Source organism: Callorhinus ursinus, unplaced genomic scaffold, assembly GCF_003265705.2.
Source record: "Callorhinus ursinus isolate GAN/ISIS: 27379988/994484 unplaced genomic scaffold, GSC_fseal_2.0 scaffold92, whole genome shotgun sequence".
Lineage (NCBI taxonomy): Eukaryota > Metazoa > Chordata > Mammalia > Carnivora > Otariidae > Callorhinus > Callorhinus ursinus.
The window spans coordinates 681,409-697,032 of NW_027397154.1; the positions used below are offsets into that span (position 1 = coordinate 681,409).

General features: G+C 55.3%; 1 protein-coding gene across 18 annotated transcripts; it reads right to left on the reverse strand.

The window, feature by feature from the left end:
* Window positions 1-5: 5 nt before the first annotated feature.
* Window positions 6-14,845, reverse strand: SLC25A44 (solute carrier family 25 member 44). 18 transcript variants are annotated; one of them, XM_073888628.1, is made up of 7 exons: window positions 14,704-14,845; window positions 11,004-11,065; window positions 10,402-10,522; window positions 9,399-10,036; window positions 4,159-4,286; window positions 2,117-2,304; window positions 6-1,121 (listed from the first exon to the last, which is right to left on the reverse strand). In XM_073888628.1, exons 4-7 carry the CDS (start codon window positions 10,021-10,023, stop codon window positions 1,025-1,027), a joined length of 1,038 nt encoding a protein of 345 aa, XP_073744729.1. In that variant the 5' UTR covers window positions 10,024-10,036; window positions 10,402-10,522; window positions 11,004-11,065; window positions 14,704-14,845; the 3' UTR covers window positions 6-1,024. The 18 variants fall into 18 exon arrangements, 14 of the variants coding, with proteins under 14 accessions (XP_073744729.1, XP_025714739.1, XP_073744732.1 ...); XR_012376951.1 differs by lacking the exon at window positions 6-1,121 and adding exons at window positions 3,663-3,751; window positions 6,436-6,604 and having other exon boundaries at window positions 2,165-2,304; window positions 4,159-4,281; window positions 10,402-11,065; XM_073888634.1 differs by lacking the exon at window positions 6-1,121 and adding exons at window positions 3,663-3,751; window positions 6,436-6,604 and having other exon boundaries at window positions 2,165-2,304; window positions 4,159-4,235; window positions 10,402-11,065.
* Between the last annotated feature and the right edge of the window lie 779 nt (window positions 14,846-15,624).

Here is a 15,624-nt window from a genome sequence, read left to right on the forward strand (position 1 = left end):
GGGGGCTCGATAGAAACTTTTAATTACGCGTCAGGGACTTCGTACAGTGTAACAGTGAGTGTCCGCCGCTCACGTCCCAGGAGTCCAGTCCCGGCGCCCCACGTTCCGTCCCCTTCGGGCCACGGCCCAGCTCCCCCCGCCAAGTCCAGCGGACGTGGCCTTCGGTCCGCTCCGCACGCCGGCGCCGGACGTGCTGGATGCGGGAGCGGGGGCCCGGGCTCCCCGTCGGAGACGCACGGCGACCTCTCGGACCGCCGGTGCGAGACGGGGAGGCGGGGAGGGCTGCGGCTCCGCGCCGCAGGGGGAGCCGGGGGAAAGCGGCCCGAGGGCACGAACGCCCCACCTCCTGAGACGGGCGGGGCGGCACCCCTGCCACCGCTCGGCCTGCGTGGCCGGCGTGCGGTGGGCCGCGGACGGGCCTCTGCGGGGAGGGGTGGGACTGAGGCGCGGGGAGAGCGCAGGGCCTGGCCTCTATCCCGGTGGCTCCGGGGGCGGGCGGGCGACGGAGGGGCAGGAGGTTCAGAGTCACCTGTGCAGTGGACGGACACCGGGGGACACCTGACGGAGGAGGAGAGGGGACGCAAAACCGAAGGTAGGTGGAGGGGGTTAACCTTCGAAGCCTCGAGGCCCAGACGGGCGGCGGCGGCGGAGGTGGAGCAGCAGGGTTGGCTCCGATGTGGCCAGGGCGACAGAAGGCGGGGGGGGGGGGGGGGGGGGGGGGGGGCAGCCGGAAGCAGTGTCAAGGCCTCAGGTAGCTAGCACCTTTCAGGTTGGCCCCGTGGCCTTTCCCAGGGACGGGACCGATGAGACGTGGGGAGGCTCATCCAGCCTCACGTGTGCGGTTCGAGTGCAGGCTCCGACCGGCCTTCTGCCCCGGGGCGCCGCACCCCGCATCGCAGGCTTGGTGGCGGCTTGGTGGCGGCCGGGCATGGGGCACGAGTGCCGGGCGGCCCCCAGAGCAGCTGGGCAGTGTCGGGCTGGTAAGTGCAGCGGCCCTGCTGCGGGTGAGCTCCTGCCCCGCTCCTTACTGGCTCCCAGGAGCCCCTCGGGAGGCCCGTGACTGGGACGAAGAGATGAGAAAGCCCAGTGGCTCCACGACTCGGAGATTGCCGCTGTGAGACCTGTGTGTCCGTAAGTCCCGGTGACTGGGGTGTAGACGCAGGCGGCCCCACCGCCCAGGGCCCAGAGCTTGCCTGGGCGGCTCCAGACCAGCTGTTCTCGCCCCCCGGGGGCAGCGGGCCCAGGAGGCCTCGTCTACTCAGGACTGGGCCCGCCCCTCCAGTCATCCCGGGCCTGTGCGTCCGGGGGCTGCTGGCTCTGAAGGAACGTGAAAGGGACAAGTAACTGGGATTGAGGGAAAAGCCACGTTTTCCACCTGTCTGAGAAAGGGGTGGGCTCTGACTGCAGGATTGGTGCTTCAGCAGGACTGACAGTACCTAGTTCACAGATGTTAAAAAAATACACACACAAAATAAGAGTATCAACATTTGTCCCCGACCTAATACCTCTCCAAAGAGAGGACAAGTGCTCTGGAGAACCAGAGGTTTTTCTGCTCCCACTCCCTATGCAGAAGTACCTGGCACCGTGCCCCCCTCCCCCCGGTGGCAGAGAAAAGCAGAGCAGTCTGGTGGGCAGCTCAGTCCCAAAGTAAAAACAAGCAAGCCTGAGAGATGAAACAGGAAAGGTAGCTGATGGAACCTGGGCTGAAGGCCCGGGAGGAAGACCAGTGATAGTAAGCAAGCTCTATGTACAGCTCTTGTCGGGGTCTCAGGGACACAGATGGCGGGGAAGCCGGAAGAAGGGTTCGCGGGGGATGGGTTGGGTGGGACTGGTGGGGATGGTGAGTCTCCTTAGGACAGGACTGAGGACCCAGACTGCGCAAGGGAGCCCAGTTTGGCAAGAAAATAAAAAGTAATGGGAGCAGGGGGTCCAGGTGTGGAGTCTCTTAAGCAAGAGCAGTTCAGAGTCTCTGTCACGTCCGAGACAGGCCATCCGGCCTAGGGCAGGGCTGCGAATGTGGTGGGGGCACGGGGTGGGGGGGTGCTACCCTCCCCACGCTGCCCCCACCCCAGAGTAGTGTGGCAAACAGCAGGGGTCGCTCCCCGCCACGAGTTACCAGTGTCTTGAGTCCACCAGCTCAGGTCGGAGGCTGAGTTTCTTGAGGCTCTCGTAACCCACCACAATGACAATGGTGGAGGGCGTGGCTGAGATGATTCTGGCCGAGAGGCCTTTCATGAGGCCCCAAGGCCCCTCTTCTGCCATCAGCTGTCTGAAGGTCAGGATGATGGAGCTCTTGCCTTCAACCTGGAAAAGCAACACAGTGGAGGGCCACGGTCTGCAGTCGAAGTCGCTCAGCACAGGCTCCCTCTGCCTTGGGGTCCAGGGGCTGGATTGTGCTTGTGAGGCAGTGCGGCACAGGGCTTCACGTGGGCTCCAGCGCCAGGCTGCCTGGGTTGAATTCTGCTCCCCAGCGCAGCCTCAGGGAACACAGTCACCTCTCTGCACTCAGTCCGTTCACATGTAAGCAGCGGTGGAGCGTACCCACCCCTGCGGTTCTGAGCAGTCGAGGCTGACAGGCGCACGCGCCCCGTAACTGCGAGCTGTCACTGCCGTCAGCAGATCAGCCACTCAGCTGCGGTCCTTGTCCTTACCCTGCGTGCATCTCTCTGGCCTCAGGGAGACCAGGTGCTCGTGGCCCTGCTGGTCTGTCCTTTCCATTCCAACCACCTCAGTCCCTCAGTCCCTGCAGTTGGGAGTCCTCCCCTCACCCCAGGACGCCTGCTCCCTACCACACTGGAAGTTTGGCTAAGGCAAGAATCTTCTCTGTTCCTGCCCCTTTCCCCGGACCCTGCCATCAAAGCGCACTTGGCCCCACTCAGACCCTCAGCCAGTGCAGGACACCTGCTCTCCTTGCCGTACTTCCCCGGAGTGGATGATGTTCACAAGGTGATCTCCGGCTCGGAGCATCGCCCCCTCCTCCCCACCTCCCGTAGCCCCCTCCTCCCCACTCTGCTCTTCCTCTGCAGTACCCTCCTCTGCCCGCCTCTGCCCCCAGCCCTCCCACGTATCCACAGCCGCGGTAGGGCCGCTCCAGCCAGCTTGGTCTCCTCCCGCCTGGGAGTGCCTCAGAAGTAGACACCTGTCCTTTCCCTGGGATCTCCTCATGGAACACTCAAGCCTCAGAAAAGAACGAGGAGGGAACCTGTGCACTTTATTATTTGCAAACCCATCAAATGCCAATTTATTCATTCAAAAGTGTGTGGGGGCAGCATTCTTTCCTCGGAACAAATATACCTTTAGATTTACCAGCCACCTCCATCCCAGCATCCTGGTTATCAGGGAAGCTGACCTCACCCCCAAGCTGTTGAGTTTCTTTTCCTCCCCTCTGACCCTCACCAGTGACCCCGCTCTCCTGGACAGCTGTCCTCCTACTCTACCCGCCTCAGACATCAAAATCCCCCATTCTCTCCACCTAAAGCTTTAGACAGCAGAGCGCCATTTGTATGTGACACACCCATATTCAGGTTCTATTTCCTTGGACTAGGTGCTGGGGAACTATCTCTGGGCTGAGAGAAGACAGAGACGGTTATCTCTGGACAGCACCACCAAGGGCTCTGCCAGCAGCTCTGCTGAGTCCACATGGCACAGTCTGTGAGGCTTACTCAAGAACAGTCTGTAGAGAACTCAGCCCAGCGGAGAAACCAGACTTAGGGAATTCGTTGGAATGGATATATTTCAAATAACCACAGACCTGCAAAGTAAGGAAAAGGTGTCTGATCGGCTAACAGGAGGCAGAGCAGGGAGGAGCCGGGGAGCATGGCGAGGACAGGAGCAGGGGTGTGCAAGGATGAGCAGGGCGTGTAAGGACAGGGGCAGGGCGTGTAAGGACAGGGGCAGGGCGTGCAAGGACAGGAATGGGCGTGCAGGGGCAGGAATGGGCGTGCAGGGGCAGGGCGTGCAAGGCCACAGACATCACAGGGAAACACTAGGTGCTTCAACGTGCTCAGCTGGTTTCTGCAGATGCTAACTGACCACAGGAAGGGGACTGGCTGACCCGGACAAGGCCGGCTGGACCAGAAGGCCATGATGCAGAGAGGTCAGGGGGGCGCTGGGGAGCCCCGAGGTCACTCTCCTCACCGGGCTGGAGGCTGGTCTTACCTGCACGCGGGTGCGGATGACGTCCATGGGATTGGTGAGGATGGAAGCGGTGGCCGCAGCCAGGGGCCCCGACACAGCTTGAAAGACAATGTGTGGGCACTCCTTAGGACAGAGGTATGAGAGCTGTTCTGGAATCGAGGGAAAGACAATGCCTCAAGACGTGAGGCGCCATGCAGTCTGCCCTCATGCTGCTTCTGTGCCCAACAAGGACGAACCCTCTCCAGGCTCAGCCCCCTTGGGCCCCAGAACTCCCATCTTCTCTTCTCTTCCTCGCTTCCATTGGAACCAACAAAACTGAGGAATCTCAGGGCCCTTCTGGAAGCCATGCTGGGTACATTGCCCACTTTGAACGGAAGATTCCTCCAGAGAAAGGGTTTCAGAACCTCTCTGCTTGCCAGTTCCTTTCATCCGGTGGACAGTAACCGCCCCCGCCACCCGGTGTAAAACGCTAACGACTGTTCTCCACCCGTCTCAACCCACGGCCAGGAACGCACACGGCCCATTTTCTCACGTGCGCACCAAATGGCTGGCAGCGCTGGCTCTCCGAGGAAGGGGCAGGGTGACCGCGGAGGGCAAGGAGCCTCTTCACTGCATCCCCTTCCTAACCTTGTGAATTTTGAGCCATGTGAATATTTTATTGCATTTTTAAAATTCCAGTTTGTTAACATACAGTGTTATATTAGTTTCCAAGGTACAATATAGTGATTCAATAATTCTATACACTACTCAGTGCTCATCACGATAGAAGTACCTTCATCCCCTTCACCTGTTTCCCAGTCCCCCACCCACCTCCCCTCTGGCGACCAGCTGTGTATTTTCTAGAGTTAAGAGTCTGTTTTTTGGTTTGTCTCTTTTTTCTTTGTCTTGTTTCTTAGATTCCATGTTTGTGTGAGATCCTACGGTATTTGTCTTTCTCTGACTGGCTTATCTCACTTAGCATTATACCATCTACCTCCATCCACGTTGTGGCAAACGGTAAGATTTCATTTTTTTTTATGGCTAATATTCCATTATGTATATACCCATGTGAATTTTTTTAAGATTTTTAATTTATTCGCGAGAGAGAGAGCGAGCGAGCACAAGCAGGGGGAGAGACAGAGGCAGAGGGAGAAGCAGACTCCCCACTGAGCGGGGAGCCCGATGTGGGGCTCGATCCCAGGACCCTGGGATCATGACCTGAGCCGAAGGCAGATGCCTAACTGACTGAGCCACCCAGGTGCCCCCCCCATGTGAATGTTTTTAAAAATAAAAACAATGACAAAAGAGAAAGTCATATCCAACAGTAAGATGTTTTCTCCAGGCTACATCAAGAAAGAAAAACTCATTTTTCAAAAATGCTGATAGTGGCAGAGACAGTGGCAGAGGACCCAGACTCGCCCATTCCCCGGTCACTGGGAACCCACTGCAGCTGAACTGTTAGCTTTACCCTCTCTAGCGCTGAAAGACAAGAGCTCGTTTGTTCCGCAGAGGCTCACTGCACGGCCATCACCGTGCACCAGCCACCCCAGGCCCTGAGGACGGAGAGTGAATAAACAAGCTCAAATCCTACCCTTAGAAAGTTTTCCGTTCTACTGGGGGAACACAGACAATCCAATGAAAAGCAAAAGATACAGCGATGTCAGAAGGTGATGTGTGCCCTCTGTAGGTAAAGCAGGAAAGGGAGACAGGGAATGCCGAGTGTTGGGAATGCAGGGGTTGCCGTTTTAAACACGGTGGTCATGGAAGCCTCTCCAAGAAGGCTGAAGTTTGAGCAAAGACCTGAAGGAGGGTGCAAGCCCTACGGATCTGTGGAAAGAACTTTCCAAGCAGAGGTAACACCCTATGCAAAGGCCCGGAGGCAGGAGCGTGCATTAAGCCTTTGAGGGCAGCAAGGCCTGAGTGCCTGGAACAGAGCGAGCAGGGAACAAGAGTAGACGAAGTCCGGGAGGTAAGTCATCAGGGCCTGGAAGCCACTGCAAGAGCTTTTCGCTCTGAATGAGGCTGGATGTAAAGCAGACTCATCATTTCAGAGATTCAGTCTCAGTTTTCTCTCTACAGTTCAGTTGCCATAGAACTTTTAAGAATTTTTTTCTCTGCCCTTTTGGTAATTTGTGGCCACCTAAAGATGAGGGTACAGAAGGAAGGTGGGGGTTGGTGGGGCAGATGTGAGGGCCTCTGAGTCTGGCAGCATGGCAGGACTCCTTACGCCCGGCCAGAAACATCTCTCCCCTGGTTGCTAATCGCCTCCCTCCCTCCCCCGGGTCAGCAAAAACCGAGACAAGGTGACCACCGCCTCACCCGTACCCTGTTTCTCCTGAGAAGGAAGCATCTTGCGGCCACTGGGAGGTGGCATCTGGCCGGGAGCTGCCAGCCTCCATGGGCCTGTCTGCACTGGCCCTCGGGCCTGCAAGCCACAGCAGGATCCAGGTTCCAACTGTAGTCAGAGACACATGCCATTTTCCTGGGACTTCGGGAGAGGATGAAAAAACAAAGCAAGAGAGTGGGGGAAAGAGCCCCATGTCTTTGCTCTCCATTAGTCATTCAGTAAGCACTTACTGGGCACCTCTTATCTGCAAAGCAGAAGACGATAAACCCAGGCTGACTTGGTTTAAGTCCCTCCTGGCTACGTGACTTTGAACAGTAATATAAACGTATATTTATTTAATGCTGCTGGATGCCAGGCGCTGTGTGAGCATAGGACATACAACAGAGAAATGAACAGGGAAGGGCCTTCATGGGAGCTGTGAGTCGAGGATAAAATGATTGCAAATTATGACAAGTGCTATGAAGGAAACAAGCTGAAAAAGAAAAGAGAAAGAGCCCTTTTGCCAACCCTTTTGCCAACCGGGTGATGAAGTCTTCTGTGCAAATGTGGCATGGAGGCTGAGGTCTGGAGCACGAGAAGGATAATGGGACGGGGCACCCCAGACTGAGAGAACATTATCTGCAAAGGCAGAGAGATGAGAGCAGAGCTTGGTGTGTTTCAGGAGCAGAGGGAAGGACAGTGAGGATGGAGCAGAGCAAGGGGAGAGAGGCCCACCGCGGGGCTGGCACAGCAGACGGGCCAGATCACGGAGACCTGCACTGACTACGGACACATTCGATTTTATTCTAAATGCCCAGAAGGTAGCATTGGTAGATTTTAAGCAAAAGGGAATGACAAGAACCACTCTACTCCTTTAACATATATTTACAAAGCACATGTGGCCCAGAGCCTATCTGGCAGGTAGTGTGTATTCAATAAATGTTAGTTTCCTCCCACTTCCAAGAAACTTTCCAATCAACTGTACCTCAATTGTATCTCAATTAAAAAAATGCATTTTTTTTTTTAAAGGAACCTTTCCACCCAGTAGAAGATCTAAGGCACACGCAAATAACATCAAGGCAAGTGATACGTCGCTTCTGGGTCAAGGGCTCCACGGAGCAATGCAAGGAGGCAGTAGGGAGCACTTGGGCATGTCACGGCTTCCCAGGGCAGGTGCGCCTGGAGGGCCGAGAGGAACAAAGCAGGGGTGGGAGACACGACGCAGTGGAGGATCTGTGCATGATCTGGCCTGGCTGCCGCACACGCCACACTAGGGGACGCTCCTCTGGAAAGGGAGGTGGAAGCCAGACTGAGGAGGTGGGCTTGTACTCGGTGAGCAGTGGGAGCCACTGAGCACCACAGCCAGGGTTTAAAGAGTGACTCCATTAGGTGTGTGTGGTAGGTGGGATGGAAGACCAGCTAGAGGGCTGGCGCAGCGCCCAGCAGGGTGGTCGCTGAGGCGTGGTTTCCAGGGAAGGCAGGAGAAATGGACAGAGAGTAGGGAAAGACATTCTGGGGTCACTAGGAGCAGATGTGGGGACGAGGAAGAGGGAGTGACAGTCTCAGGGATGTGGAGAATAATGTGGCCGCTGAGAGAGAGAAGTGAGTCAGTCAGCTTGGGATGAAAAGTAGTTCGCTGAATAGTTTCAGATATAAATGCATGCATCCATGTCGAGAGGCCCAGCAGTCAGAGTGTCTGTCCAGAGCTCTGGAAAGTCAGTCTGGGGATAGACACATGTTTTCTGACGTGGCAGAAAAGGACAAGTCAATTGTAAATGAAATCACATGAGAAGAGAAGGGCGAAGACAGACACCAGAGAAAATGCTCACAATTCCTAGAGTTTTTCTTTTCTTTTCTTTTAAGAGAGAGAGAGAGAGAGAGCGCACAAGGGGACAGGGGGGCGGGGGGGGGGGGGGGGGAGAAGCAGGCTCCCCGCCGAGCAAGGAGCCCAATGGGGGATTCAATCTCAGGGCGCTGACCTGAGCCGAAGGCGCCCCTTCTGGAGTTTTTCTTAACATTAAGATTAGCAGGATCCATTGCCAAAAGATCTGATGCAAAGGGTCAGGGGTGGAGTCTGGGTATGTGGATTTTACCAAATATTCAGGAAGAAAGACTGTGTTAAACAGGAGAGGGAAACAGAGCTAGCAATAAAGAGGAAGGTGCCATCAGGAAAAAGGGAGAATCACAAACGTGTAGGGCCAGAGGGATAGGATGATTACAGATTAGGAAGTCATTGTGAAATTTGGTTAGGAAGGTCCCAGATAGATTGGACAGAAGGCCCACTGCCAAGGCTCAGGAGCCCGCAGAAGGGCCTGGGGAGGCTTCAAGCAGAGACCATCCTCATGGGAGTCTGCTGGTTGCCCAAAGCTGTGGATGCCAAGGGTCACAGGCACGCTCAGGTCCTGTTCTTGGCAACACTCTGCCCTTCCAGAATGAAATCTGGCGACATGTTTATCGAGGCCCTCAAAAATGTTATCTTTGGACCCAGTGATCCATTTCTGGGAAATACTTAAAAAGAAGTAAAATGTCTTATGAACAAAAATACGTTCTAGGAGCGGAGGAGTTCAAGGCTTTATGACATCTTGAATTTAACAAAGCTGAGGAAAGGCATCCAACTTAAACACTCATCTGAAATTTGAAATTTCATCTTCAAATCCCAAATATCCCATGAATTTTGTCCTTCCTCGCCTTCCAATTCTCTACCAAAATTCCACTAACCCTCATTGATTGAAAGGCAGCCAGAACACACTTGATGTTCTACAGTCGTCTACTTTACTCGTCTGAGTCCCCCCACAATAACATAAGCTCCCTGAAAGCAAGAAGCCGTGTCTCATTCATCTGTGAACCCTCTTGGGGTCAAATGTTTGCTGAATGAACAGCCCACTCTCCCGTGAAGTCTTCCACTCCAGCGCGCACAGGGCCACCCTCTACCCCCGCTCTCCCGGCCGCCTCTTACCTGCATAGAAGTGATAGAAGGGCCACCAGACAGCACTATTTGGGATGTAGGTAAGCAGTGAAGCCACGTAGCCTCGGTAAAAGCCTCGGAGCCCGTCAGCCCGCAGGATCTGCCTGATGATGTCCTTGGTTTGGCCAAAGGCTACTATCCCTCGTCCCTCGGGGCTCCCTCGCACTTGGAAGCGGCCCATTCTCTCGCCCTTGCGCTGCATCATCAGGTGCTGGGACACCACATCAATTGGCACTGTGATGCTCTGGGCCACGAGGGAGGCCGAGCCACCGGCCACCAGCGACTTGACTGTGTTGCTCTGGCTGTAGTCAGCGACAAACTTCCGGGTGAGCTCATACGTGGTGACGTAGCACTGGCCAGAGATGAGGGTGAAGGTGTTGACCAGGAACCCCCGGTAGAGGCCAGTCACGCCGTCTGCTCGCAGGATTTTGATGAAGGCATCAAAAGTCCCGTGGTAGAGGCTCTTGCCTTTCTGGACCTGCAGCCGGGTGCGGATGAGGGTAAACGGGTAGACGCTGACACGGATCATCATCGTCATTGCTACACCAAACACGTAAAACTTCTTCTTGTCCAAGTGTTCCCACTCGATGATCTGGATGTTGCGCTTGTCCTCCATGGCGCCTGGAGACCTGGAGACGTGAGCGGGCGGGAGGACGTGGGGAAGGAGGCTAGCGCTTCATGCTCTGTCCTGCTGGCTAGGCTCTGAGCCCCGTCCTCAGGCTTCATCTCCTGGGGTACCCACCACCCCAAAGTTTAGATTCCAGTCCGGCTTGGCCGACTCTTGCCTGAGTCTTCATTTGGGGATCAAGATGCTGCCCCCCTCCCCGCCTCTTTCATCGGCCCTCCCCCAACTCCAGAGGCTGCTCCACACTTCAGCGACTCCTGCAGCCCCACCCCCACCTCGGCTCCCTGCCCAGGCTGATCAAATCACCCACTGCAGTTCCTGCCTCTGCCTGGGCCCTGGTGCCCCAGCCCATGCTCCTCCTCTGCTCACCCAGGCAGAGCTCAGGACACTGTGTTGCTCTGGCTTTGGTCCCGCTTGAGGGCCGTGCATCCTGCCAGGCGGTCCTCCAAGTGGGACTAAGGGATGTCACTAAGTGATGCTTAGCAGGATCCTAATGCGGAAGGGAAGTAAGTGCTCCATTTGGGATGCTCCTGGGCCCACTGAGGAGGCATGGCCTTGACCTCTGACCCTCAGCAGGGTGCCTCTTTCGGCACCATATACAAACTGACTTACCTTACTTTGCTTCTGGTTTCCCCGTGCTGGCCCCTCTGAACTCCCCTGGCTCACACTCACTACACTTTTCTTTCCTCCAGTCTGTATTAGAAGAAAACGTGGCACCCCCTCCCTCCCCTCCCTCCAGTGAAAGGAGTTAGAAAGTTAGGGACAAGCCAAAGGTCAGAGTCCTCTTTGGTTATTTGATAACTCACTCTAGAGAAAAAGGAAAGAACCAGCAGAGAGCTAAGTGGTTTCCCTGAAGTCTTGAGAACCACAGGGCAGAGGACATGCCTGGCCCTTCTCACCCCTAAGCACAGAAATCATAACCTCTGTCCTCTATAATGAGGGGAGATTCAAGTGACAGGGAAGATACAGACTCTGCCTTCAAAAAACACACAGTCTGTTCCCGAAGACAACAGCATCCATCTGGGGAATGGATCTAAGATATAGAGAGAAAGAATCCAGGTCAAAGTACTGTAACGTGGCTCTGAGGTCAAGTGTATCCACTGCCTAAGTTCTCCAACAAAACTAGTACTAATGTAATAATTGTATAAAATCAGGAGCTTCCAACTTAACAACTGTCGAACAGCAGGTCATGATATGTTGGACATATTCTTGGTGACAACATAATGTGTTCCTGGGTAGGACACTGGACAGTTTCAGCCAGAGGGGAAATGGGGACGTGAAAGCGGCAGTGAGCAGTCAGGGGCTCCCCAGGCTTTGGGAGAAATCCCGACAGGCTGGGAAAGGAGGTGGCCACATAAAAGGGACAACTCTAGAAGCTGAAATGTTCCCGAATCCAGTGCCCTGGCCAGCCTCATGTCAAGTGTCTAAACAGAGTCCATCCTCAACCACCTTCCCCAACCAAAGGTCCCAAGCAGCCTGAGGAGCTTCTCACTTTACCATGGAAGTCAGTGGAGAAGCCCAGTGAGCTTTTCGGCCCCCGCCCCCCAGCTGGACTGTATCACTGTCACAGAAGGCCAGGCTGCCTGCAGTGCAAGCCGAGCACCTGTGCGTTGAGGGAAAACCTCAGCTTCCAGGTGAGGCAAATGGGAGGAACCCCTGGAGGGCAGAGCCCTTTGAACAGGGCAGGAATGCATGTCAACCACGAAAGCAGCAAACGATGGCTTGGAACAACCAGCTTGGCCCAAACGTGGGATGTGGGCAATGAGCGAGAGGAACGCTGCCGTGTCACTTGCTGTGGACAAAAGTGGCCCTTCCTCCCCAGCCTCAGCCGGGGACACCCACCAAGCCCAGCAGTCCTCTCCTCTGAGGCTTCAAGAGAAGGTGTCATTGTCTGCCCTGCCCCGAGTGTTTGTTATCCAGGGTCCCAAGGTCATGTTTCCAACACCAGTGAGCCATGAGCAGAGACAGACTCTAGGATTTTCTGAATACCTATCACCTCATGTAATCCTTACAACTTAACCTGTGCACAGTTAGACACTTCTGCTAAATGAGGACACCGCCTCAGGTAAGTTAAAAGGAACAGGTCCAAGGTCACGCCGCTGGTCAGTGGTGGAGGCACGATATGAGCCAAGATTTCTCCTCTACTGACCATGCCTTCTACCCCATGGGAGGTGAGGAGTTCCAACACAAGTCACACTGTTCAGTCTAAAGCCAAGTCACTCCCACCTGTGGGAGGCAGCATTAATGCCCTCATGGCTGCTGGTCACCCAAGGGTTAAGCATAAGCTCCTGGCCCCGCAGATGACCAGAGATTTCTCTCAGCTTTGTTCCAGAGAAACCAAGAGCTGCCCCTGCTTTCCCAGTGTGCTGGTGGAGTGACTGACCGAGCTGAGTGGCTGAGCAGCACGTTGCTGTCACAGGACAAATACAGCTGGGCCCAAGCAAGAGAGCCTCCTGCCGGGCTTGTGCAAACTATGTGCTAAGCAGGACAGAAAGGCAGAGCAGCAGATTCCGTCCCAGGACCTTCTGAACTTGTCAAGCTGAGTCACAAAGTACCAATATCTCTGGGGCCCCTGGGTGGCTCAGTCATTAAGCATCTGCCTTCAGCTCAGGTCATGAGTCCTGGGATCAAGCCCCACATCGGGCTCTCTGCTCAGCGGGGAGCCTGCTTGTCTCTCTGCTGCTCTGCCTGCCGCTACCCCTGCTTGTGGTCGCTCTTCTCTCTCTCTCTGACAAATAAAATCTTAAAAAAAAAAAAAAACCAGTATCAATATCTCCTGACGAGAAGTCTTAATTAAGGCAGGACCCAGTGCCCCATTTCTCTGCTTTCCTCCATCACTTATGTGTGCCTGTTGATTTTAAATTCCCAGAAGGATGGCGGGGGACTCTCCAACGCCAAAGCAGGTATCTCCTACCGTTGCCACAGTGACAGGAGAGGCCACTAAGGGTCACGCCTCAGAGGGAGAAGCCGGTACAGCTGAAGGCGAGAGGGCCTGGCACTCACTCCCTCGCCTCACAAGTGGGGTCTCAACCTGCTCTTTGTTACATAACCTCCAGACTTCCTGCTGAAACATCAAAACTAGTTCCTCTTGTTTTACCCACTGGAAAATCCTCTTGGCAGACACCTGTACGCACACTTCCTCCAGCCTTCCCTTCTCCCAACTCAATCAGCCCCCGTTCTTTATGGCTCTTTCCCAGACCCTTATTTGTGTGCACAGCTCTGATTCTGAATTTCCTCCCATCTTTTAACAACTGCTCAGGCAGAGAGGTTGAGATGCTTCCTGTGGGGACCCAACAGATGACCCAGGATGCCCTGAAGTCATCAAATGAGATGTCAGAGGCAGATCCTCCCCTACCAAGCTGCACAGGGGAAAGGGACAGATTGGTGGTCTCTGCACATCTCCCTTCCACTTGCACTCTTCCTGAACCAGAAACATCACACCAGACTATTCACTAGGTTCTGAGATAAGATTCTGGTTCGGGATAAGGCAGTGCCATCTGGAAGGCCAGGTCATGCAGTGGAAAGAACACCTGTCCTCAGGAGATCCAAGTTTGAGTTCCACTTCAATTGGTATGATTGGAACCATGTCACTTCATTGAAACTCAGTTTTCTCATCTGGGAAGCGGGGCCGGTCAGGCCTGCCATGGCTGTATAGTAGTGTGGAGCCACTCACGGGAGGCCATACGTGTAAAAACGTTTTGTAACAGCAAAGCATCTCTATCATGGCACAAAGTTCTACTAGACAATGCTGCTCTAAATCCTGGCTCCTCAGAGCAGCACACACGCCAGCAGCACGGACATCAGCTGTATTTCTTGTTAGAAATACAGAGTTTCAGGTTGCAGGCTTGCCCTGCCGAATAAGAGCCAACATGTTAACAAGCTCTCTGGGTGATTAAATGTGCCAGCGTTTGGAAAACACTGCCTTAAATGTTAAGGATTGTCAGTATTACCATAACAATGATACAGCTACTCGAAGAGTCCAGGACCATTATGACTCCATCCTGACTTGTCACCAGAACTGGGCCCAGTGATGGTTACTAGACGCAGGCAGAGCTTTCCGGGCTAGCCAGCCCCACCAAAATAAATCCCCTTCTGCAGCTCCGGACCCACACCCACAGGCTTGGGTCCCCGATTCTCAGCTGCAAACAAGATCTTTGCTTCCCCCTTCTGTTCCTCCGTTCTCCCATCGCATCTGCGAGACGCTGCAACCTGGGAGCCACCTCCCCCAGGACGAGCGCGGATACATTTACACGCTTGCCCACCTCTCCTCAGGGGAGGTCCCCGCGATGCCTCCGACCCCTCCTTCGAGGCCATCTCCTCTCTCCGTCACGGTGAGGTCCCACCCAGCTCTCCCTGTGGTCGTCCACTGGCACCCACGTGATCCCTCATCACTGACACCACATGACACCCGTCCATGCAGCGCCTGGCCTGGCCCCCCCGCACAGCCGCCCTGGGCCGGGGGCTCGGACCTGGCCGTGCCACGCCTCTCGCCCCGCTCCCTCCGCTGTGCGCTCCTCCGACAGGAACAGACGCCTGGCTGCAGTCGCCCCTGAGCCCCGGAGCTGCGAGGCCGGCTCCCGCGGAGCCGCAGGCACCCAGTGCTGCCGCCGTGACAGGTCCAGGTCCTCGGAGACCGTAGCCGTCAGGCACCCCGCGCCGGCCGTTCCTTACCTCCTCCGATCAGGGAGGTTCCGCCGCGACTGAGGCGAACTCCGAGCCCGGACCTCTAGGCCACAGCTCCCACTCTAGCCTCCATGCCCGGCGACCGCCGGCCCCCGCCCGCATCTTCCTCCATCTCGACCGGGATCCCGGTACTGCCGGAACCGGAAATTGAGATACTGTCATTCCCGCCCCTCGCGGGGGGGGCGGGGATACGCCGCGGGCAGGTCCACCAATGGCGTGCTGAGCTTTTAGCCCCCCCTCTCCCCCGCCCCCGAGGAGGGGGGGAAATGGGCGGGGCCCGTGGCCATCTTGAATTCGGGCAGAAGCCACGCCTTCGTTGGCTTCGTCGTGCCCTCAGTTCTACGGCGCGTGCGTGTCCTTTCTCGTTCGCAGAAGCCAAGTCACCTGGCCCGTCTTGAGGATCCCGTTGTAAATGGGTCACCTTGTGTTTCGGGTCTACTGGAAATCCAACTTCCAATCTAATCTGTAATTTTTGCGTAACTTTTCTCATCTATGGAGCCAAACAGGCCAATGTGCAGCAGGAAGGACTGAGGTTAGACAACCGATTTTGAGGTTTGAGAACTCAAAAAATTGCAGGAAGAGGGGCCGTTCTGGAGGTGGAGTGAGTGACATTAGGGTCTCGTCCCGCTCTGAAACTACTTATATTTGGATTTAAAAGGAGAGGAAGAGCTCTTTAAATGAGCGACTGGAAAGCCTGGGGTGGAGAGTCGGTTCATTTCAAATGAGGTATTTCCGCAAGTCAACAACAAAAGACAAAAAACCCCATTTAAAAGTGGACAAAGGACTTGAATAGACATCCCTTTCCTCCCGTCAGTTCATTGGTAAGTCCCCTCTGCCGTTTGCACAGACCAAGTGTCTGGGGGCATCCTTGCACGCTCTCCATTTCTCACCCAACACGTGCAGCCTGTC